The sequence below is a fragment of the Empidonax traillii genome, unplaced genomic scaffold, assembly GCF_003031625.1.
Source record: "Empidonax traillii isolate 1590-97213 ecotype Southwest subspecies unplaced genomic scaffold, ASM303162v1 scaffold8:size5222938, whole genome shotgun sequence".
Classification (NCBI taxonomy): Eukaryota; Metazoa; Chordata; class Aves; order Passeriformes; family Tyrannidae; genus Empidonax; species Empidonax traillii.
In genome coordinates this window covers 1455966-1480940 of record NW_020955201.1, presented here as the reverse complement: position 1 = coordinate 1480940, position 24975 = coordinate 1455966, and the positions used below count along the sequence as shown (strand labels likewise).

General features: G+C 37.9%; 1 protein-coding gene across 2 annotated transcripts in view; it reads left to right on the top strand.

The window, feature by feature from the left end:
• The first annotated feature begins 8759 nt into the window (after positions 1–8759).
• TENT2 (terminal nucleotidyltransferase 2) overlaps positions 8760–24975 on the top strand; it is a 40549-nt gene continuing 24333 nt past the window's right edge. The window contains exons 1-9 of one of the 2 annotated variants that reach the window (XM_027882513.1): positions 8760–8926; positions 10445–10636; positions 11218–11355; positions 12449–12704; positions 13855–13969; positions 14091–14182; positions 15016–15082; positions 19673–19742; positions 23225–23301. In XM_027882513.1, the coding sequence (XP_027738314.1) occupies positions 10482–10636; positions 11218–11355; positions 12449–12704; positions 13855–13969; positions 14091–14182; positions 15016–15082; positions 19673–19742; positions 23225–23301 (970 nt within the window). In that variant the 5' untranslated portion in view covers positions 8760–8926; positions 10445–10481. Of the gene's footprint in view, positions 8927–10444; positions 10637–11217; positions 11356–12448; positions 12705–13854; positions 13970–14090; positions 14183–15015; positions 15083–19672; positions 19743–23221; positions 23302–24975 lie in introns of both variants that reach the window. The other variant, XM_027882504.1, reaches the window with a different exon arrangement.

Sequence of the window (24975 nt, the reverse complement as noted above, 5' to 3'; positions counted from 1 at the left end):
ATACCTTGGCCAATAAGTTAGTCATAATATTATTTTCTAGTCACACATCATACAGTCACCTTAATAGGAGTGCAAGACGCAGTGAGCTACAACTAACATCTGATATCTGATGTTTGCTGAGTAGCCATAAGATATATATTATAAATAGCACTCTATATAATTAGAATTTACATAATAAAAGAAGGACACCTATATAGAGTAGGATACAGGAGAAGTAATTAAAACCATAGGATACGGCCTATCTAAAAGTGGAGAGGTAAGGCTTCCATGGCAAACTTAACTCTGCATTTCCTGCCTTTAATGATTTTAAATCTCAGCTTTACTATACCTTTAATATAGTATTTCACACTGAATACTTTCACCAATAGAAGGATTATTTTGAAAACTGACATTTCTAGGACTCCTAACACTAACCCAATTTGAAAACAACGTTATAAATTATTCAGAAGAAACTGTACTAATACATAGTGCACAACAAAGACTGAACTTGTCTCAAGCTGGTGCAATGTATTATGGATATGTGGCAGCCTCTTCATGGATAAGGTGCTGGCAGTTCTCCTTTGGAGCTCTATTTCATTTTCTCTGTGACACTAACTGAAGAACTATCTGGCCTGAAAACCACCATATTAAGGAGATGAGAAGGAGCACATCTGCAAATGTAAAGCGGAAAAAAAATTTTTATTTGAATTACAACTCATGTAAGAACATACAGCAAGTGCACCTGGAAAAATGCTCATTGTGAATATAACCAAGCAAAACTGTGGATTACTTCCACATTAGATAGAACTGTTCTAATTTTGACCCTTTAACTTTTGATTGGGCTTCTGTAGTTTACTTCAGCAAGTGTGTATGGGCACGCCAATATGCATCCATCTCTTGGCTAACTGCGTTTTAAAATTAGTGTCACTTTTATAGCTTACTAGTAACATAAATGCTAGCAACTTGAGAGACCCAGGTACAGGTACATAGTACCAACTGTTTAAAGGCTGCTTTAATTAAATGGTTAGTAAAACAATGTCTTTAATTATTCCTATTGTAAGGCTTCATAGAAAAGTCCTGAAGAAAACACATTTATACACACTGAAAAGTTTAAGGTAACCTTTAAACTTGTTAATAAAAAAGTTCTGCTTTCTGGAGCAAAACCTCTTGGACACTAGTACATTTTATTTCAAAGCTTTTATGGTGCAGGAAAATATTCTTCATTCATCCATGTCTAATAGTATCTGATGGGTGGATGTCAAGACCATTGATGGATCCAGGCTCTCCTTGGTGGTGCCAAGCAATAGGATAAGAGGCAAGGGGCAGAAACTGATGCACAGGAAGCTCCACCTGAATAACAAGGAATAACTTTACTCTGTGGGTGACCATGCACAAGAACATATTGCCTAGAGAGGTTGTGGAGTCTCCCTCACCGGAGATACTCAAGAACTGTTCAGACACATTCCTGTGCCATGTGCTTTAGGATGATCCTGCTTGAGCAGCGAGGTTGGACCAGATGACCCACTGTGGGATGGAGATAAAAACCTGAAGGAGACAGTAAAGAAATATAATACAGCAGAATTTATGCTGACCACCAACAGACAGCTCTTGCACCCTACTCAACCTTTGGCAGTGCACATAAGAAATGCCAGGAAAACAGAATGCAGGTAGGAAGTTATGTTTTGTTTATTAACTCACAGTAGGACCTCACGAATTTTAAGGTCAAATCTCAATATGCGGGTTGCGAACTCATAAATCCTAATTGCATACTTAAAATTATCAATTTTAAATCAAGTATAAAATAGAGGTAATACTGTTTTTACTAAATGCCTAATTTAAGAGAGAAAAAGGTTTGTATCTGTCTGTCCCCCAGTTTGGGGATGTTACTGTATGCACAAAGTTAATGAGTAGGAATTGCATCCAGATACATTAATCCTACAACAATTTTTCTCGGCCACTGGGCAACAGCAGAATATCTACTAGATCTGTTGTAACAATAATAAAATTCCTGCTTAAATACTAACCCTCAGAAATGGACATATCAGCCGTAACCTTCAAAAACCTTTAAAAATATTGTATTGAAAGGACTTTAATTACAAAGTTTACAAAACCTAAGCACTGAATTAATAAAATTATTAGCAAATATAATCATTAATCTAACTACTGCAGAGTATTAACAATTTATCACAACAATTTAATTCTCATCAAATGCACATAGTATATTTTCTACAGTAATCTAAATGGTGCACCAGAAACTACTCATCTGGAAAAGACAAAGGGATCATTCATATGTAGACATCCCAAATAAAGATAACCATAAATACATATTTTGCATAAATCATTATAATAGATACATTAAATCTGTATTTTACAATTTTAAGTTGGAATTCATAGATATAGGTTTGCAATTATTTAATATTTTCATTTCAATGTTTATGACACTAATTACATTTAATAAATACTTTATTACATATATATATATGTAGTACTGTGTATTACATACATGCATGTAAAAATTACCATATTGTATGTAATAAATATATCAGCTGATCTCTAACTCAAAAGCACAGAAGAAAGAAAATAAAGGCATACATGAACATCACTGAATCTGGCTGAAGGTTGAACATCAGAACCAGGATGCTGCACAATGGGGGAAAAATACAGCAGTTCTGTAATTAATTATTAATTTTTCATTCAGTATTTACTTGCTACACTTTTGAATCCTGTTTTTAATGCCTTTGTGCCTTTTTAACACTGTTTCTTAATGTATATCTAATTTATGTTCTTTGTATGATTATTAAAATCTTGTATTGTTTTCCTGGGAAAAGCTACTTTTTTGCCTGGTGCTGGGGTCTTGGCAGTTTTAAAGGATTGTGCTGGGTTCTGAGAAGGCCAGGAGCTGACCGTTAGTCAAACAAGAACAAGTCTGCAGCTGCAGGAATGCAGAGGTCAGCAGAAAGCAATGTGTGAGAAACGGTGATAACAGAAACTTTTCCCAGGAATGTGTGCTTTAAGACTACCAATCATTGGACTATCTGAGGCGCATGGACAGTGTGTGCTGACCAATCATAATAGCATGCTGTGCTCCTGGTCGCGTGTCCAGGACTCAAAAGATTATATATTGAATAGCCTTCTGATAATAAAACAGATTTGAATCTGCATCTTATAGATGTGTTGTTCTTTCCCGCTCGCTTGAATACCCACGGCAGCCTGGTACATAAAATTTATTTTAGACCTAAGTCTCTGGTTTGGCTTCAGTCCCAGAATATCCTGACTTATAAACAAACTGCAAAGCATTTCATATGGGTATCATAATTAAAAAGCTTCAGTCTTCACAGTGGATCCTGCACTGTATTAATCTCTTTTATGTGCCATCTATTTCTCTGGAGTTACATTTATTATTTTAAAATATGGGCTGTGTTTGGTCTCAGTACAATATATAAAAAAAAGGATACTTAAAATTAAGCACTGTATTGACATGTTTCCTTATTTCAGAACTGGTCATGGAAACTAGTAACATCAAAAATGATAGCATGTTACAGCTGACATTGAAACTGAAAAAGTGTTTCAAATTAAATAATTTCAAGTCTCAAGTGGAGGGAAAGGACGAGTAGACAAGCTCCAGTTTTTTATCACTCTTAATGAGTGCAGTATTATCAAGTGTTCTTTAATAAGGCTGTTTGTTATGGTTAAAGTATGTTCTAACCATACAACTCTCATTTCCCATAGTCTTTCTCTGGTGCCAAGAGGCAAAGAAAAGAGTATTGCAGACTTTTTTCTTAATATAGATAAAGATTTCCATAGAGGAATTGGGTTTTATTCTTCATTTTTGCTCCTTGAACATTGAGCTGCTTTGACCAAACTTTCCAGCACTGTTTACCTTCAGATAGTGACTACAGCTGGAGCACTTCAGCTCCAAAAGTTTCAGAAAATTGCAAAAAGCACCAAATAGGGAATTTAATGTTGCATAATTGTTTCCATTCTATGAGAGAGATTGTAAATGGTTGATCAGAGACCTCTTTGTCAATCACTTCTGGAAAACACTCTCTTTCCTCTCTCTCAGAACAAAATATAGTTTATGGAGGTTGAATTCAGAGTCTGATTCTATTATAGATCATAAATTTCCTTCATTGATCATTCAGGTTATTTTTTTGTTTTTCCAACAAATTAGTCTTACAAGCTCCTCTTACACAACAAATATTTATTTTAAAGCAAGCCTCTTTTAAGGCAGAAACACAGGACCAGTTAGACACCAGGTGAGTTATTATTGGGTCAGAATCCACTTGTGGGGGGGGTGTGTGTGTGTGTGTGTAGGGGGAAGGGATGGGTAGAACTTAACAGAGGTGGGGTGGCATCGTATCCCTCATGGCAGCCCCTGGATCCCATGTGGGACAGCCCCAGCATAGCTGCTGGTCAAGCAGCCCAGGAAAACTAGAACACACCACACCTCCTGGAGCCCAACCCAGCCTCAGACTGGCGGGGACAGTGAGAACACTGTTTCTCACTCTGACCTGGAACACCAGAGTGGCTGGAGGGGTTGGCCATAGAGACCAGAGCAAATAAAACAAGGGCATGTGTCCGGCTCTATTGTGGCACTGCCACTTGGTCTTGTGAGAGCTGGTCTTCTACAAGCCTTCTGTGGTAGCTCTAAAATCTGTCTCTCCCTCTTTTTCCTTCTCTTTTCTCGATCCCTCTGTTCCTCTTTCTCTGCTCCTTTCTTGATGCTTCAGGTGGTTTGGGGGTGGAGGGATTGGATCTTGATTTAAGTGTTATTGGCTTCCTGGACCTTGACTTCAGTGTTGTTGGATTAATAGTATATGCTGCATCAGTACTGTGGTGGAACATTTTGTCTAGCTTGTGTGGTGTCCTTTTGAACTTTGGCCAAGCCCCCTTATTTACTCCTCTAAATTAATAAGGTAATTCCTTGGAAACAAGTCAGTATCTTATTCTCTTGATGTTATTTTGAGGTATTAAAGAACCCAATATCTATATGTTAAAGTAAAGCTCTTAGCCAATCCTGTGAGCCAGCAGCTCCCAGGGCTGGAGTTTTACACCAGTCCTAAAGCTATTCTGTTTGGGGGAATCTGTTGGAATCACTGGTGCAAATTCTCAAATTCCTTGTTGTACAGTTGTTCAGTTGAGTGTCTCTTGTCCAGCAGCCTGATTCCTGACTAAATGCAGAAATAAGGCTTTGTATGTCTTTTCTGACAGAAGAGGATCTGTAAACTGGCTGAGATCACAGTCAGGGTCAGGAAGTGAGACAGCAGATACTGCAAAATAGAGCAGCTCTCAGCACATCAAAGCACAGAGATTTGTCTCAGAAGACTGTTGGCAATTTGTAAAATGTCAGGTTATTTCAAGTGCCTCACTGAAATGTGTAGCTATGTTGACAAGTCAATGCAGTTAAGACATTGGGAGAAAAATCCTTAAAAGTGAGCAATTTCAGCCAGGGGAAAAAAAAAAGTGATTTGGTAATCTAAATTGATGCAAACACAAAATACAAGGGTGCCTTGTGCCAAGGAGCAGGGAAGAAGGAGACCAGGAAAAAACATAGCAACACAAGTTACCTTAATTGGGTAAAGGATTCCTAAATCTTCTTTTTCCTTTTTTCTTTTTTTTTTTTTTTCCATTTTGCTGTATAAAAAAATGTTGATGCTTAACACACTGGTATAAACACTGCCTGCTACGAGTTTTATTGACTGTTCTGGGTTATATTTATTGTAGGCCCCATGGAAAATGTGAGAATCCTAGAAGAGAGACATGGTATTGCTTAATGGATAGATTATGGTGACAAGAGTGGTCAGATGGTCTGGAGAACACTGGTTGAATGGGCTGTATGGGGAACTCCAGCTATAAGGAGTGGTACCACTGATTTTTAACAGTTAAGACATGAAGTTTCTGCCTTGAGTAGATATTATTCCTTTGGTTCTAAACAAATAGCACAGAAAGAGAGCTGACTTCCAGATTGTCATGGTTTAACCCCAGCTGGCAACTAAGCACCACACAACCACTTGCTCACTTCCCCACCAGCAGGATCTGGGAAAGAATCAGAAGGGTAAAATCTAGAAAACATATGGGTTGAGATATAGATAGTTTAATAGGGAAAGCAAAAGCTGTGCATGCAAGCAAAGCAAAAACAAGGAATTAATTCTCTGCTTCCCAGTGGCAGGCAGGTATTCAGCCATCTCCAGGAGAGCAGGGCTCCATCATGAGTAACAGTTATTCAGGAAGGCAAACACCATAATTCCAAATGCCCCTGGCTTCTTCCTTCTTCCCCCAACTTTATGTACTGAGTACAGTGTCATATGGCATGGAATATCTCTTTGGTCAGTTCGGGTCACTTGTCCCAGCTGTGTCTTCTCCCAACCTCCCCAGCCTCCTCACCAGCATGGCAGTACAGAAAGCAGAAAAGGTCTTGACTCTGCTGTAAGTGTTGCTCAGCAATAACAAATACATCTTTATATTACCAACACTGCTTTCAGCACAAATCCAAAACATAGCCCCGTACAAGCCACCATGAAGAAAATTAACTCTACACCAGACAAAACCAGCACGCAGACCAAAATCCAAGTTCTGCTTATCAGGGCACTGGTAGGATTCTCAGGAAACTAAATATCTATTTTTCTACTTGTTCTCTGTTTAAGCTATCTTAAACTTAACTTAAACTCTTGAACTCCACAGGGGACAACTCTTCTTTCATCCTAATGTGTCCCAGTTCAAATTCTTATCACTCCCAATCCCAACTGACACCAGGAAGTTGTATCCTATATAAACCATATCCATTACCCCTATGCTAACTGTGGGCTGAGCTTAGCCAAAGACTCCAAATCACACCTAAGACAGCAAAGCTCTAAGGGGAGTTCTATAGGATGCCCAAATCTGCCCACAGAAGGCCTTTTGCAACCCCCCCCCCCCCCAACAGAACCCTTCAGCTTTGTCTCTCTTCTAATTTTAACCAGGTATCCTTTAAGGTAGACCTTAAACATGGAAAACCCAAACTGTGGCATGGATGAAAAAGATCCAGGACAGAACTGATTTGACAGCCCAAACCTTCCCTCGGCAACCTGCCTGCAGCCCTGCTTCACCTAGATCTCTAGGCTTAGTCTCTCTTTGAACCTTAGTGCTAGAAGACCTTTAACACCAGACAGACTGAAATGTGGCTCAGATAAAAAGGCTCCCAAAGAATTCCTTCTGCAGCCCAGATCTTCTCTCAGCAGCCCCACTTCAGCTAAACCCTTAGGAACTGTCCTTTCCTTGCCCTAAAAGTGCCCAAGGCCTTAGCCCCAGGCAAACCTAAAACATGGCCCTGACTCAAGTCTTTGAGAGTAATTCTTCTGCAGAACTATCCCTAGGCAGTCCCTCTGCAGATCCACTACAACTAGAGCCCCAGGAACTGTCTCTCTTCTAAGTCTAAAATTGCCCAGAGCACACCTTCTGCAGTCCAAACTCTCCCTTGTCTGCAGTGCCGTGTCACCTAGACCTACAGATTTTGTCTCTCTCTGAACTCTAAACCTACCCTTAACTCCTGCCATGTGCTTTGGCTAATAAATAGTCAAAATGGCCAAAATAAAAAATTCACAGGGAAGTTTCTTTGTGGCTGAACTTTGTCTTGCAGCCTTATTCCATATACAACCCTAGCATTTGTCTCTCATAAATGTAATGATAACCATAGCCATGGGGTGACCCTTAAGCAAAGGTCCCATGCCACAGCCGAGGTTATTAAGTCCTTTTGCGCCCCAAAACTTCCCTTCCCAGTCCATTTGCTCATAGCAAGATCCCACTTCCAGTAATTGTCCTTCTCAAGAAGGAATCATGTTAAAAAGGACTTTATGGTGCTGGAGCATATCCAGAGAAGGGCAATAAGGCTTGTGAAAGGTCTGGACAACATATCTAATGGGTAATGGCTGAGAGAGCTCAGTCTCAAGAAGAGGAGGTTCAGGGGGGACCCTCTCACTCTCTGCAACCACAGGAAAGGAGCTTGTGGTGAGGTGGGGGGCAAGTCTCTGCCTGCAGTGAGAAGAGGAAATGGCCTTAAACTGAGGCAGAGGAGATTCAGAGGAGGTATTAGAAAATTTTTTTCACTGTTAGGGTGGTCAGGCACTGAGCCAAGGACCCATACATTGCCCAAGGAAGTCATGGAGACACTATCCATGGAGATGTTCAAGAGATGATTGGTTCTGATGCTTAGTGGTTATGGAGACAGCGCTGGTGGGTGGCTGTGCTGAATGAACTTTAAAGTCTATTCCAGCCTTGATGATTCTGTGATTCTGCTTCTGTCTTCCGAACTTTTCACTCTTCTGGGTGCAGGCATTTCAGCCCGTCCGTGATCTCGGGTTTATCCCAGCACACCTATAATCTTAACTGGTTCAGCCAGAGACTATACTTTTGACACGCTCCTGAACAACAGCTCAATTACAGTCGGTCAGCTACTGTAGAAAGCAACTCAGCCACGGCCACTCCTCTCTCAGCCTCGGCCGTGCCTACCCGTCCCCGCTACCCCGCCCGCCTCTCCTCCTGAAGGCGGAGATGGCCCGCGGTGTCCCCGCCCGCACAGCCCGCACAGCCCGCACAGCCCGCACAGCCCGCACAGCCCGCACAGCCCGCACAGCCCGCACAGCCCTCACATGCGCCCCCCGCTCCGCCCGGCCGGGCCTCTAGGGGGCGCGTGCCCGGCAGCCGTGGGGAAGTGCCGCGGGAGCCGCCGGAAGAGGCCCGGCCCTGCCCTGCCCTGCTCTTCCTTTCTCTGCCCTTCCCTTCACTTCTCTTCACTTCACTTCCCATCCCTTCCTGCCGCTCCTCGGCCCTTCCGCCACATCCCGGGCGCTTCCTGTGGCGTCCCTCCATCCGGGGGACAGGGCGACGCTCAGCCGCAGGAGCTGGTCTCCACTGCTGGACCCGCTCAGTGCTGATCGCAGGCCCACCCTGCGTGCCTCCGCCCGGACTTGGCGTGAGTATCCCGTGGGGATCCCGCGTGGATGTGACAGGGAGCGGTGCCGAGGGTCGGTCCCGGGCGGCAGGGGTGGCGGTGGCACCGGGGACTGTGGGGGATCCGTAGGCCGGGTTTCCTGCGTGGGCACTTGGTGGCTCTGCGAGAACGCGCTGCTTTGGAAACGGTGCCCGCTGGGACAAACTTATGAAGCTCTTTCTGGAGAACATGGTAGTTCCTGCCAGTGTAACCTCTGCTGGAAGGCACGGTAATTGTCGCTGTCGCTGCTGTGAGGCAGCGGTGTTGCTGCGCTGTTCTGGTGTGGGGAAGGTAACTCCACTGCTTCTCTTCCTGGTATTTACTGCTTCAAAGGCCAAATGGTGTTTCTTCTGCGCCTTTTTGGATTCTTACGAACGGTCCAATTACTGGCTAATTGTATCCATAAACTGCTTATGTATCCTGTGTGAGCTGTGGAGAGTGCCTGGTCTGCTCAGAGAGACGAGGCGTTTGTTTTGTCTCCTAGAAATGGAAAAGTTTAGACGGCACATAAATAATCACTCAGATTAAATGTAAATGTCAAGTGACTTTGTTCTCATGAAGTTTAGTTGGTTCGTTCAGCAGAATTGAAAGTGAACATCCAAATAATAACTTACATTAGTACATAATGCTTTCCCTCACCCACCCCTCCAAAGGCGAGGGAGGGGGGAAAGAGGAAGAACTATGAGAGCATTAATCCTGATACTTTTTTTCTTGGAGCTATTGCAGCAATGCCCATGTATGTACTACTGGGTTTTCACTGGTGTGGGTTGTCATCACAGGAAGTAAGGAACAAAGTCAAGCCTAACCACATAAACTCCTTGTTACTCATTTTCCTATGCTCTGTGCTAATGCTGCCTGCAGTGACAGTCAAAGCTGTCCCAGGAGGTTGAACATGGCCAGTTTTGGCAGAATCAGTTCTAAGTTTAAAAGGGAGTGAACCTATATTTTCTATCACAAAGGCCATTCAGTAAAGTATTACTATGTGTATGATATTCTTAAAGCATGAGTAGATTATTTGCAATTCCTGTCATAATTTGGCTGCTTTGTTATGTAGTGTCATGAAAAAAATATAGATTGTGATCAGCTGCATCTTCATGTTCTTAAGATGTAGCTTCCCATATACTGTGAATCTTATTGTGGAATGTTTGATTATGAAACATATTCCACTGTAATACATTGTTTTTCCTTGAGATGAACACTTTTATGCTTTGTGACATGTTATTTTTCAAAAATTAAATTTAAAATGGAGGGGAGCAAATAAAAATCCACTTTTAAACATAAATAAAGTAAGTAGTAATTGTGAAACTTTACAGTGTACAGTATTTTTATTTAGTTTCTTGTCTTGATAAGCAATAAAAGCTAGCCTGCAATTACAATTCTCTGAAGCAATTCCTGGAAGTGTATTCTAGATTACATGAATTTTTAAACCGAGAGTATAAATGGTAACTAGTATTTCTTTTTGCCTAATTTTAATGCCTTTTTTTTTTTTCTCTAATGTAGGTGAGAGGATACATGTTCGCTTCAAGTAGAAAGGAGCATGTTCCCAAATTTTTCCAACTTGGGTCATCCACCCTTCCCTTCAAAGCATCAGCAACAGAGTAATTTGTCCAATATACTTCCCATAAATATACCTCCTACTCTTCTTTCTCACCAGCAAACTGTTGTTCCTCCGTTGAATTTTCGCACTGCAGTGTAAGTACAGTAAGATTTGATAGGCAAGTTTGGGGTTGAGAGAAGTATTTCTGTTTATGGAGGATGGTTTTGAACATTAAACTGCATTGAACTTCAAAATTAGGAAGATGTCACCAGTAAAATAGAGCTGTATAATTTCTGTTGGTGACGTGCAAGTCTTAACACTATGCATAGTGCATGAAATGCTGTTGCACTGACTTAATCCACAGTTCAGTTTTAAAGGGCTTCAATTGTATTTGTTTGTTGGGATGAACAGGGAGGAGATGCGAAGGGGAAGAAACATCTATTCTTGGGTCTGTATTTATAGATGCTGTAGTGTTCTTTAGGCTTTTGAATTTAACAGTGTCTTAGGTTAATTTCTTTGCTAACTCCTTTGTACAAATGTGCTGTCAAGAATGATAATTTTTTGGTTTTTAATGAAATACATATCATATACTGAAATATGTTTTCATTTTGAACAGAAAAGAAAGACTTGTTGCTTCTAAGAGATAAAAGGACAGGACTTGTAGAGTTTAGTATTCATTTAACAAGAACTACCAACTGATAAAAAACATCTTATGAATAATAGTTATGGACTGTAGTCTTTCTAGAGCTCTTTTGAGTGGGAACCTTGCAGCTACTCCAACTGTTACTTCAACGGCTACACTGCAACCAATGACTTATGGAAATGTCAGTCCAGTGTCTATATCAGGTGCCCTCACATCATTTCAAGGAAGAAAGTAAGTTCTTTGTATGTGTATGACTAACAGTGGTTTTAATATACCCATGGTGAAACTCATCTAGTATCAATTACTTAGGCAACTTTAGTTATGGGAGAAATTGCAATACTGAATACTTTTTTTTATGAAACAGGTCATGTGAAGCATTCATGTTTTTGAGAGTCTTGGTACTCATAAGTGACTTCCTCTACCTAGGTTTTCTCTTCCAGTAGCTGTAGCCTTACAGAACTGTGATTTAAGTGGTTTTTTTAATGCTACAAAAAATTGTAATCTGTGTGTAGTTGACTTTAAGCAGATGTGTGTCAGCAAATGTTCTTTTCCTGTTGAAGAGTGCACCCTAAAGGTTTTATGAGAATTGTCATGTTTTTCATGACACATTACGTGTTTTTCCTGATTTTCTTAATTATGTGATGCTTTATTTTTCAAATACAAAATGTTAAATTCAAACATATATAAGGATTCAGGTGTAGTAGTTGATATGTGTTTGTAATAATTCTGTGAATCAGCTGAGAGGGAAGAAAGTTTATGTTACCTGTCTTAAGAACTATTTCCTGTATGCTATTTCTCTTTCAGATCTAACAGATGAAAAAGAAGTACAATATGTTATTAAGTTATAGCTGAGTATGTTACTATCCTATGAACTAAGGAAGTTTCTGGTTTCATACTGCATACATCTTTTCCTCTGGAACAGTCTGTTTTATGCAAGGCTGTGCCATATTGGGAGATTTGCAGCCAACTTAACCAAACCTGCCATTTGGGTTTAAGTTGGTTAGTGCAGACACTTGCCTTAAAGCTTAATCAGTTCAGTTCTAGGGTAACTGCACTTCTGCAATTGGGTGGTCTCTTTTCCCATTGCAGGTTTGTTTCACTTAATATCCAAGATGGGCATGCCTGTGCTGCCTGTTCTGTAGAATACTTGCTTTTAGTGAAGTAGGTACGTCATTAAATGTTGGTATTTCAACTTTGTAGAAACTGTCTTTTAATCATACGTTGGAATTTGCGAACTAGTGGATTTACACACTCTCTCTCTCTCTCTCTCTCTCTCTTTCTCTCTCTCTCTCTCTCTCTCCCCCCCCTCCCCGCCTCCCTCTAGGAGACAAAATGAACAAAGTGTTTCATATAATGTCAAACGGCAGCGGATTAATTCACAGAATTCTGACACAACTGTAGTTAACCAACCAGTGCCTTTAGCAGAAGAACGTAGACACTCCTTCCCAGGACCAATTTCAATTCAGTCACCACCGTTCCTTGCACGTGGCTCACCAGCTTTAGCTAGATGTGTCCCTCCGCTGCAAGATACTTTGTTTCTAGACCCTACAGAAGCCAGGCTCCCTCTGGCCAAAGATGAGGTAGTAACTTTCTGTGCTTATGCTTACTTCTGCCTTCTTAGTAGGCAGAATCCAGAGGTGCTGTGGGAGACCGCAAAAATTTGTGCAAGAGTTTTTAACAGTGTTACAGGGTCTCTTATTGCTGAGCTGTCTTTAGAAGAAATATCAATAAATGTGGCTGCTGCTATAGCTCTGTGTAACCTCTTATATGGGCTTGGGTTTGGAACATTTTTTTGGGGGGTAGGGAGAGTTAGGGTGTTGTTTGCTTGTGTTGTTTGGTTTCCATACTAATGTCAGGAAACTTATATGTCTGCTCCAGGAAGTAAAAATTGGAGGAATGGTCCATTTCTCACATGATATGAGGGGATGGAGAATCCTGATTTAAAAAAAGACAAACCCCGTGGTAATATGAGAGACATGCATTCTGAATAAATACAGTTTTGGGCCTGTAAAGATGTCCTCTACCTCTTTTAAAGAGGACGTAAAAGTTATGGTTGTAGCTTTTCTGTAATAATAAAAGAGAATGCCTTCTTTAGATGGACAATGTAGCTTCAAACTGCTTCTTGTTTTAAATAAATACAAAAAACCTATGTCGCTAATCAGTCTTGATACTTTATTTACATCCACATAAGAGAGGCTTTTTTTTTTTTTTTTAGTATAAACATGCCTGCTTAATATAGCATGTAACAGTATTGTGAAAGGAAAACAGTTAATATCTCCTTGCAGCAAAGATCTGACTACTTCTTTGATAGTTTGTGTGGGATAAAAAAAGAAAACTAATTTAAATTGGGTTTTTTAATAATTTTTCACCCTATTACTGGTAGGCAAACTGTTGACATTAAAGTCAGCTGAAGGAGTCTCCAGTTTTCACTTCTAATTTCTTGAGAGGCTGCTAATACTGATGACGCAAAAATTCTTTTCCATTGGTAGATGTTTTGTAACAAATTGAATGAATTGTAATTTAAGAACTTCGCAGAAGTTTCTTTGAGGGTGGTAATATGAAATTCAAGTGCTGTAAAACTCTAGACAATAGAGAAGGTAATGTGAAATGATGCTGGTTTTTGCATTAAAAAAAAAAAATACCTTCAGTGTTTGTTTCATGTAATTGCATCTCTGATGGGAAAGAATGTTCACTTCTCTGTATCTTTACTTTTTGGATGTGTGTGTCCAGTTAAGTCAACAGGTTTTGGAGTTGTTTCAGGCATGTCGGCAACAGGCCTCTGATTTGGACAGGAAAGAGCTCTGCAGAACAGAACTCCAGAGAGAAATTCAGCTAATTTTTCCGCGTAAGTTTTGAATTTGATTATTTAATACTAGCTCGAATGTTCTTCAAGTTCATGGTTTTTCCTTCCTCTCGAACTGTTATATGTCACATCACGGTTATTTTCTGTTATTCTTCTATTATAGAGAGCAGACTTTATTTGGTTGGGTCCTCTCTGAATGGATTTGGCACTCGTAGCAGTGATGCTGATTTGTGCCTGGTGGTTCAAGAAGAACCAGTAAGTTATTTAAAACTATAGAGGTAAAACAAAGTCTGGCTTTATATGTGTGCTGTTAAAAGGCTGGATTCTGAAGTGATAAACAGATGGTCAAATCCTTCTGATTTACTAATATATTTATACATTCATAATAGCTATGAACTGTGGGCCCAGTAATGTTGCAGATGTAAATTCAACCCTATAAGCCTAACAAAACTTTAAAAAATTAGCTTTGCCTTCAATTTGTGAGTGAAAAAAAATACAGCAAAATAGAAATAACTGTGTAGAATGAGGAAGAAAAAAGAAAATTGTTTAGAGAACTCTAACTTATTCTAGATGCAGAAACAACTTTTAGTAAGTTATTTTTTTTATACCATTATTTAGATTCATAGCTACCTATTTTAATGAAGAGGTGTAAGAAGGAATTTGATAGGCTAAAGTATCTTAAATATTTTTAGTGATAGAAAATGTTATGAGCGGAATTTTGCTTGAGAGAAAGGATGTAACAGAAAAGAAATCTAAATAGACCATAATCTTGAAAGAATTGAAGCATCATTTAAACAGAAGGAGAGCACATTTTTGTATAAGTGGGGCTAGATTTTCACCTAGTTTATGAATTTTGAATGTCTGGTAATTATTTTGAATAATAAATATAGATTGTTCTGTCTGGCATTTGCCATGGTAAATGTATATCTAGGCTGTAGAATGTCTTGTAAATTTACATCTAGGCTGTTGATGTAAATGTTCATATCTTATTCAGAGAATTAATCTCATTTTAAAAGCAAAACATGCTTACTTGGAACACTTAGATGAGAGATACCAACCTTTTTTTTAATTTTAATATCATATTTCAGGTGAATCAGAAGACTGAAGCAAGACGTATACTCAGCTTAGTCCAAAAACTCTTCAGTACTAAACTTTGTAAGTTCCTGGCTACAGTGAGGTGGTAAGATTATTGGTAATTCTGGAAGAAGTATTGATGCACAATTGCAACTATTGTATGTGATTGCATGTTGTCTAGCTTCTAATCACAGTACTGTTTGAAGCAAAGCTATGAGTATTTAGTGATGTTACTTGGTGCTGGCGATGGTGCTTAGGAAAACATAATGGTTTTCTTGAAAACTATGAACTTCAGTAATAGGAAATATCTCAAATGACTTTTTAATTGTGGAACACAATGAGAAGGGAGTAGATTTATGTTTGGGAAACCTCTGTTAGCTAACCCTTACTCCTCTTTTAGATTGCAGTGCTTTCCTGGAAAAAGGCTCTTTAAGAATTTGTAAAATAAGATGTTACTCACAGTAGATTGTATGGAATTGATTTTCTGAGGGGTCAAGGAGGCCTTGATAGGTGTGAAAAAATTACCTTAGGTGCCTAATGAAGCAATCACTAAGTGTTGATAGTACCAGCACATACAGATAGAACAGATCAATTCGTTGTTTTTCTAAGCTGTTATTTAGACTCCCTTCAGATGAAAAATTCACACGGGTAGTTCTTAATTTATCTGTGAAAGCCTCCTACTTTAGAGAGGCTTTTGTATCATCCTTTGAATTGTAAAAGATCCAGACATTTACTGACTTTATCACTCTGCTTCTCAAACTTGTGGTACATTCTTTGATGCCGACTTGTACTGATGTTCTGAACAATACTGCAGTGCTAAAAGGAACAAACCATAAATTTAAGTGCAGTCCTCAAAATTTCTTCATTGCCAAGTGAGCACATGCAGATTTTAACAGATCATTTGGAAGAGATATTTGATAGATCCTTTGCAGAATAGGCATCTGATATTTAATGCTTATTGCTGTTGTATATTGACATTTGCATAAGGAGTCCAAAACTTAATCTGGGTTTCCCTGGAATGCAAGACTCTCCAGTGCTTCACACAAGAGAACGGAAATAAACATAGTTTGGTCCAAACATCAAAGCTAACAAATTATGTGCCAAGATGTAAGAGAAGCAACAAGAGGAAGAGAGATAAGATGTTACTTAATTTTAAGTTCTTGTTCTGGTTTTATGAAAGAGTTAAAGGACAAAAACAAATAAGGAGGAGATTTGGGACATAGGTAAAGTTCAAGAGCATTTTTAACCTTTTTCCAGATCATTTCAGTTTTCTTTACCTGTGCCTCTCATAGCATCTTCCTCTTTGTTGTGCGATGTTCCTGTATATACGAAAATAAGGGCAGCTAGAGATGTGATTCTTTGCTTAATTCCCTTTAATTCCATGATTGCCAAATGAAAAAGTGCTGATTAGATTAGCCTCTTTCACCATTTGTATTAGGTAAATCAACATCTTTAAACCACCATCAACTTTAAGGCCTATCTCTTATCCTTTATATACAGTTAAATGGGGTTGTTAGATTAGTATTTTCTTCTAGGAGGTTTGGGAAGTGGATTCAAAATTTGGATAAGCTCCATCTTATTTCAGTTTCAGGCTTGCAAAAGGTAACAAGTTTGAGCAAGGCATTTTAGCCCATCAGAGCAGAGTCTCTTAGAGGAGAGGCTTTTCTGTGTTGTCATTCTGCATCTAGAATAACAAGTGAAATGAAAATGTGTTCTGTTTTTGAATAGTCTAATCACAGAGAAAAGTAGGAAAAAGCTTTTGGTGTTTATTCACTCTTTTTGTGGGACTTGTTATGTATTGTGTTTCTCCTAAGGCAGAGACGTGGGGATAGTAGATAGGTCATCCATTTCTAAGATTAGCTAAGTGCATGTAAATTCTTGATTTATTTGTTCAGATACCTGCACATACATTTTTTTACAGTATTGGCTAACATTCCCAGAAATGTACGCTCAAGTCAGTGTCTTTAGAGATATGAAACATTTATTTGGAGTGATAACTGAAGAGATTATAATCCAAACCACTGAGAGTAAATCTCCGACTGAGTACTCTCTTCAGATTCATCTGTGCAGGATTCATTTGAAAAACAACTTGGCGGTATTGGGTTGACTGGTGTTTACTATCTGCATAAATAACGATGAGCTCTTTTTCTCTTGGATTTACAAAGAGGGCTAGTGGTGTTGAGACTGGGTAATCAGAGTTGAATCTGCCTAATGGTTGTCTAGTAGGAAATGTGCAACAGCTGAGATAAGCAGGGGAATTTGAACTCGAATAACTTTGAAAGACTATGCAGTTGGGTGAGTGAATTCCAAAAAATCAGCAGTTAATTCATCCTGTGCTGGGTTGTACCTTCCTAGATTCATCATGAATATGATCAGACTTTTGTGTTGCCCAGTTTCTCCTTCAGTAGTATAACTCAGTGAATGAGGCCAGACTACATGTCCAGGATGTCAAAGATCTTTTTGGTATATACTGTGTTTGGGCTTAATGTTTTGTCTAATTCCTAATCTTCTATTCTGTAAAAGAAAAGAGAGAATTTAGCTGTTTAATCTGAAGTTGTGCATGAATAAGTTATTTATGAATCAATGCTTAGGCTTCTTTGAAGCCATGTATTTTTTTTTTGCTAAGCTGAAGTGGTGTTCATGACTTTTTCACAGACATACCCAAAACTGCGGAGCAGCCATGTAGATTTCTTTACATGTATTTTGGTGTAGCCTCTCTGGTCAAAGCTTTCACGGTCACCTAGAGAGTTTGCTTAGGTACTTATTCAACCTGTATGTATTTCAGAATTCCACATTCTGTATTTGTAACTGTTTCTTCCCTTTTATGTGTAACAATCTAAGATACAATACAGACTCTGCTAACAGTGTCATTGTTCTGAGCCAAGAAAGAGGATACCAGCAGGAAGTTACTGCCTTCTGACTTCCTCCTTGAAATAGATTGGGAGTACGCTTTGGGATGTATCTTTTCTTCTTAGCCAACTAATTTGGCACAAGCATCCATCAAATGTTGTGGGGCATTTGAGACAGGAGTGTGTTTGGGAGTGGATTGCACTAAAAATGAGTTCAGTTAACCTCTGAAGAGCACTTGGAAAGGGTCGTAGTAAAGAAAGTTGAATTGCTATGGCATGCAGACAGATATGCACCCTTGTGTCCCCTGTGCAAATGCATTGGGAATCTTTGTCCTAAGTTTGGTAGTGAAAGGGAAGGAGGCAGAGAGCTCTGCGTGCTTTAGAATGTCACTTTAAGAATGTTCTGGGATGCTGGAGGAGGGATGCTTGGATGTGTCTGAAGGCAAAGCTGGAAAGAGGGGATGCTTGTGTGAATTCTACTGAATTTTACATTTAGTGAACGTGAACTGAAGTTCTTAAAGATTCTTCCTTTAACATTAATAAGTTACTAAGATTATGTTTTACTCTGAATGCCAGTCTGTATGTTACTTAGGCATGTACAATGCATTAAAATCTAGACAAAGGATTTCCTCAGGTCAAGTGTGTCTTGAACATATGTATCCATAAAACAGTTTCAGAAATCTCAAGAAAAAGAAGTGATACTTGTTTTTCTTGAGTATTGCTCAGCAGTATTTTACCAAATCTGAATTTGTCATCCAAAAGCAGTGGAGATGATGCTGGTTAATCAAGGTGGCTTTCCAAACTAACAGAAATACCATTTCACCTTTTTTGGGAGGGAAAAATATCAGATTTTATTCAGGGTTACGTTTAAGCTGTGTTACTTCTAGCTATGTCATACTTATTTATACTAATTTTAGGTTAATTTGTAGAACCAATGGGAAAATGTATGATGTTAGATATGGACAAATTCAAGTAGTCCTAGACTTTGCAACAGAAGAAATTACTAAAATTGTTCCTTTTGCCAAAATTTGTATCATGTAACCTACAGGCTCTACTTTTCTTTCTTCTCCATTACTTTCTTGGGTGCATTTTTCATTCGATGTCCTATCACTATTAAAGAAAAAGGCAGTTACAGCTTATGCCATCTTTGATAGAAAGTGTTGTCCTGTTCTACAGGACAGCATTCTTGGTATGTAGCTTATTGTTGAAATGAACAGTTTTCAAAGTAAGTTTTAAGTCTGTGGGTAAATAGTAGTAAATGAATAGTAAAGACAGTTATATTAATTTTTTGATCATTAAAATACATAATTCCAACTGTAAGCAAACTAGGCACAATTAAAAAGAATGCAGCTGATCAGTTGCTGGGTATAGTGTTTCTACACTCTAGTGTTGAGCTTAAGTGTCTACCCATCCTGGTTGGATATATGTTCTTACTACATTATTTCTGAACATTTATTATAACTATTCAAGATTTCTATTGCAAGTGCTGTTCCATGAAAGCATTGTAGAACTGTATTCCTTATGTTCAAATTTTTGGAATATATTTCCCACAGCAAAATCTTCTACTCTAATGTTCTGCTTCCTTCTCTAATGTTTAGAGTGGTTTTCTTTTCACCCACTCTCCTATATTTTTGCTGCAGTTGCTAAGGGTTACTTAGTTCAGCACAACCCTTCTGAGAATATATTTGCTAAATTTAATAAGTTACTATTTATGATAAATCAGTCAATATGACTCCACTTTGGAATACTTTATTAAGATCAGCATCTTTTATTAAGATCAGCATCTACACGAAACTTAATTGCATATTTTTCTCCCTTTCAGCAAGCTACATCGAGCGACCTCAGCTGATCAGAGCAAAAGTGCCAATAGTGAAATTCAGGGATAAAGTCAGGCAAGTATTCTGTTCAAAACAATTTTTTAGACTTTGGTATGGGAAAGTACTCCATATTTGTACTGTCCTTAGAAGTAATCCCACTGTCATGCCTGGTGCCTTAGTTGTATTGCAGATTCGTTCAGCTAGCATGCAGTGGCAATCAGCTTACTTCCTTGATTATCTGAAACACCTCTTGTGGTTGAAATGCTTTTTGGTTTCTGTGATGTGAATTAGAAGCAGTACATCACGTATTTCTGTGAGTTATTTGTACATAGTGGACTCCAGTTGACAGATGGTTTATGACAGAAAAACAGTGGTGGGAAGAAAACTGCTGTGAAAGATAATTTTGCTTCTTGTGCAAACATAACTACTAAGCTATTTAAGGACTAATTCACACTATTTACACTGTACAAACAATGCTAAAATGAACTTCAGTTTATTGTGATGTTTTCTTGATTAAAAAGTTCTTATTCATTTTAGAGAGATATTCTGTGTTTACCATTATAGTATTGCATGTTGTATTCACACTATTAGGTAGTAATTTTATGGCTTTATTTAGAAGTGGGAAGTAATTAGACAGAAGTGGATATGTTACATGTTGTAGTATTCATTGTATCTTCATTATAAAGACATGAGAGGGATGTACTAGGACAGAGAATGATGCATTTTTTATTATGTGTGATAGAAGTATCTGATAGAGAAAAAAGTCATGCAAAGCACTGAAATGTGTTAACAGTCTGAGTAATGTTTAAATCTTCTGTGTTTATTGGCTTAGCTTTGTAAGATTGATGTGTATCAGCTTCATATAGTAACATAGTTTCACTGGTTTTGTAAATCGGAACAACTGTCTTGTATCTAACTGTCTTACCCTGTCTATATGCATCTAAAATTTTGCAACCGTGTATCTGTCTCGTGAAAACAAATGAGCCCACTTCTCTGGTGTCTCCTTCTAAAAGTGTATCGCTTTTTTTAATCACCATATGCCTTTATCAGAGCAGAAACCTTGCCATGGTAAAACTAAATCTGGTCGTGTTTACAGTTTGAACTAATCTATATTGTCCATTTAAGCTTTTCTTTCATCTGAGATTATATAACACTTGTAGGGATTCTCACTTTATACTATTTTTCTTCATTTACACCTAGTCCCATATTTACTCTTGTATAGTTGTCTACCTTATAAAAATTTGAATATTTTTTTTCTAGTAACTTTCTTCCCTAACAGTACAGAAGGTTATTTCTCCCATGCTTTCTGAAAGTGTTATACTTATCAAGCTAAAATATGGGTTCTGTGGCTTAGCTACATACAGCAATGCTAGTCTTTCCATAATACATGAAATGGTAAAATCTTTTGGTAAATGCTGAATAAGTTATGGGATTATAGCAAGAATTTTTTTCCACTTTAAAATCAGAAAATAAACTTTAAAAAGGAACCTTAAGTATGGAAGTGATTGTATGAGAAGATTGAAGGCATTTATAATCCATACTGCAGTCACTTTCAAAAAATAGTAAGTAATGATAATTATATGCCTTACAGACATGATTTAAAGAACTCTTTATTTCCTACTAAAGCAAAATATAATCTTCTTATGATGGAAGCTGCACGTTATATTTTTGCAGAGTAAAAACCAATGCTGTTTGCCATCTGGTTTCCTGTGTTGCTTTTTTGAAAGAGGGGAGCAGCAGGAAATGGCATGACTTTGAGTTGGGTGGTTTTTGTTTTGTTTTTTTGTTTTGTTTTTGTTTGTGTTTTTGTGGTTTTGGTTTTGTGTTTTTGTGTTTTTGTTTTGGTTTTGTTTTGGTTATGTTTTTGGTTTTTTGTTTTGTTTTTGATTTTGGTTTTTTATTTTTGTTTTGTTTGGTGTTTGGTTTTGTTTAATTTCTGTCTTTACAGTTACCTTTCTCTTATATAACCTGTCTTCTCCATCCATGTGTTGTCATTTTATTTAAATATCTGTCTCTTTCCAATCACTTATCGACTTCTGTTTTTTGTAGACTCATACATACACGTACACCCATAGTCATTCATTTTTTCACAGAGATCTTGAGAAATGCATTGGATATTCTGTACCCAGGGCACTAGTCTTTTTTTTTACCAAAACTGGAAACTAAACATAACAAGCTCCCTCTGAAAACCGGTTTTCTTGATGCCCAGCTGCTGGGAAAGGATGGTGAAATTTGGTGGGTTGTATTTCTGTATCTGGAGATGCACATTCTGATGTGTTACCAGTGCTCCACATATACCTGAAAATTATTTTAAGTTTGCCACTTACTTTGATTTAGTGAATAAGAAAGATATAGAGGATACAAAAACTTTCCCTTCTGCTATATTTGATGTGCACTTGACTCTTTTCCTGTCCTTTAGTGCTTTTACTAGAACTTGAGCCCAATAATGAAACCTTTTTCAATTGCCATAACTTCAGCAGCTATTAAATGTGCATAGTAAAGTACAAAATAACTGCCATAGAACTTGCTTCTGTCGGCATCTGGTAAATAGTAATCTTGTCAACTTGTAATAACTGGAATTACACATGCCACCTGACATAATTTTTTTATTGTATTTGCACATGCAATTAATATTCTTACTGGTATTTATGCTTAAATTTGCAACTGTCAAGTGGTAGTTCAAGCTTGTTTATTTCCTATACTGATATGTACTATATTCTTAAAACATGTAAAAAGTCATGCTTGATGTTAATTCATGTTTAAAATTAGTATTTTTTATGCAAATAATGTTTTCATGTAGTTAAAGGTGAAAAAAACCCTTGTCAGCATCAAAGTAATGTGTTTTACCCAGTTTAGTGAATTTCATGTCCATGTTCCCCTCATGTAAGAAAAGCTGAATGAATATTTGGGCAAACAAGTAGTGACTGATACATAGATATATAAAAGCTGTACATAGCAGATAGCTACTTCTTTGTCAACAGTAGTAGGCTCTTGGTGTTGCAAATTAGTGTTGCTATGGCTTATTGACCTTGAGTTTAATGTTTTTCTTGAGTCTTGTGAGTAGTTAAGCTCCTTATGCAGTATGAAATTCAAACTTGGGGATGGGATGTGCTGTAAGTAAAGCTTGTTAGTGCTTGTTTACCTTGTTCTTATTTTCTCTTAAGAGAATTGAAGTTATCAAAAGTTTTTTATTGCAAAACGTGCAATGTTAACTATAACTGGTTTTTATTTCAAAGTGCTGATTATCTCTCACCATCATTAGACTCTTACCTTTCAACCTCTTCTTAATTCATATTATGTCATGTAGTTCAAATCTAGTTGGGAGGAAGAGTCTTAATGTGGATCTACATGTATTCTTTGTGTAAAACAACAATTATATTTTTATAACAATGGAATTCCAGTCTGTAAGCAATTCAGGTACTATAAACAAAACTGTAGAAAAGACAGCATTTAAAGCTCTGTTGAAGGTTTCTAGGATATATCTGTCACTAAGTAGGTAATAAACGTGCAGAAACTGAATACCATGATGCTTGATGTTTTTTTCTTCTTCCCAATAGCTATGTGGAGTTCGACTTGAATGTAAACAATGTTGTAGGGATAAGAAATACATTCCTTCTGAGAACCTATGCATTCAGTAAGTTTTTATTGTATTTTCTTATTTCTATAAATTTTTCTTTTTGAATTTTTATTTTGGCATTGGTATACTATTCAAATTCAGTTTAATATCTTACTATATATATCATTACCTATTTAAATGCATTAGTTAACTCTAAGATAAGTTCTTGTTGCTTGTTCTAAATATATGAGAAAATATATCAGCTAGGTATGTTTGTAATTTAATATTACAATATTCAGAAGATAACAAAGATTCTTCATATTAAGGTCCATGTATCTACTACTATGGCTGCTTCAAGTATTCTGGGAATAACAAGGTCATTATACTAATGGCTATCTAGTAATGTAATCTCCAGTTTCTTTTATTTCCTTACAGCCACTGACAGGCTGTGTGGCTGATAGCTAGTTGTGTCTGTATGCTGTTAGAGTCTTTTCTTGGAAAATTCAAAATACTGCTTCAGTGTTTATACTAAGCCCAAATCAAAACTGGTAATATGAGGTAATATGAACAGCATTCTCAGTGCTATTTCAAAGTTTTTTTTACTCAGCATCATAATGTCATTTGGCAGATAAGTACATAAAGAGTGTACCTCAGGCTATTTCTTCCAGAGCATTTGTGTTTGTTCCTTTACCACATTCTTCAGTTCTTGCATAAAGGAATTCCTTTCTATTTAGGGTACGAGTGTGTCAATAGAAGCTACCTTTACTAGTTAATTTTTAGTAATATTTTAGTCAGAGTAGTTTGTGTTCTATATTTATGTTACTAGGAGAGTCTGCAACTTGTCCTGGATCAGTTGGTTAACTGTGACACTTTCATGTGTACAGGAGGATGTATGACTGGAGAAGGATCCCTTCCAAGCTTAAAAAGATTGGGAAATAATTGTCATTCATGCCTATGGGTGAGGGATCAGTTCACCAAGTCTAATCTGGATATATTTGTTCCTACCTTCTGCCACAGATCTCCCTTATTTCTCTCAGGAAATCACTGCAAGGCAGATGAGTCCAGATGTGAAAAGAGCTGAGGAGGAGTCCTAGTATTCCACCTTGGTGCCCACTTTTGTAAAGTCAACAAAACTAACTTCATGCCTTGTAATGAAGGATAAAAACTGTTATTTTCTTGAGGTCAAGGAGTGAGTTAATAGCTAAGGGAGACTTGATGTGCTGGACCTTCCTAAATAGACAAACTGTATCAAGCATACAGCTTATCTGTCTTGTCCTCCTTGGACCAGAAAACTCTCAGGTGACATAAGGCAAACAAAACTAAATGGAAACTTATACCAAACCGTCTCTTTTGCATACTTTTATAAGTCATATCAGCAAGAGTGGATAGCGTTAGAAGTGTTATCCTGATCACATAAGTGTGTGGTTGAAGGGCTTTACCCTGCATTGTAGAAAAAAAAAGATAAAATTACCTCTAATGTGGAAGAGGTTTTGGTCTCTCTGTTCCATTAGAATGAAATAGGTGCTCAGGTAAAAAGAGGATTAGTTAATGAACATAATGAAAAAGCCAAGACTCTGAAATATTTCTGTGGGTGTTCTTCTGACTTTTTTAAAGTTAGCCTTTCTCTGAAGGTGCATGGGTGCTGTAGAAAACATCAGAGATGATGGGGAGAGATGGGTGAAGCAGAATGTCCACAGAAAATTTAAGTAGATTAGGCAGAGCTAGAAACTGAAGTCTGTGCTCTTGTGTCAC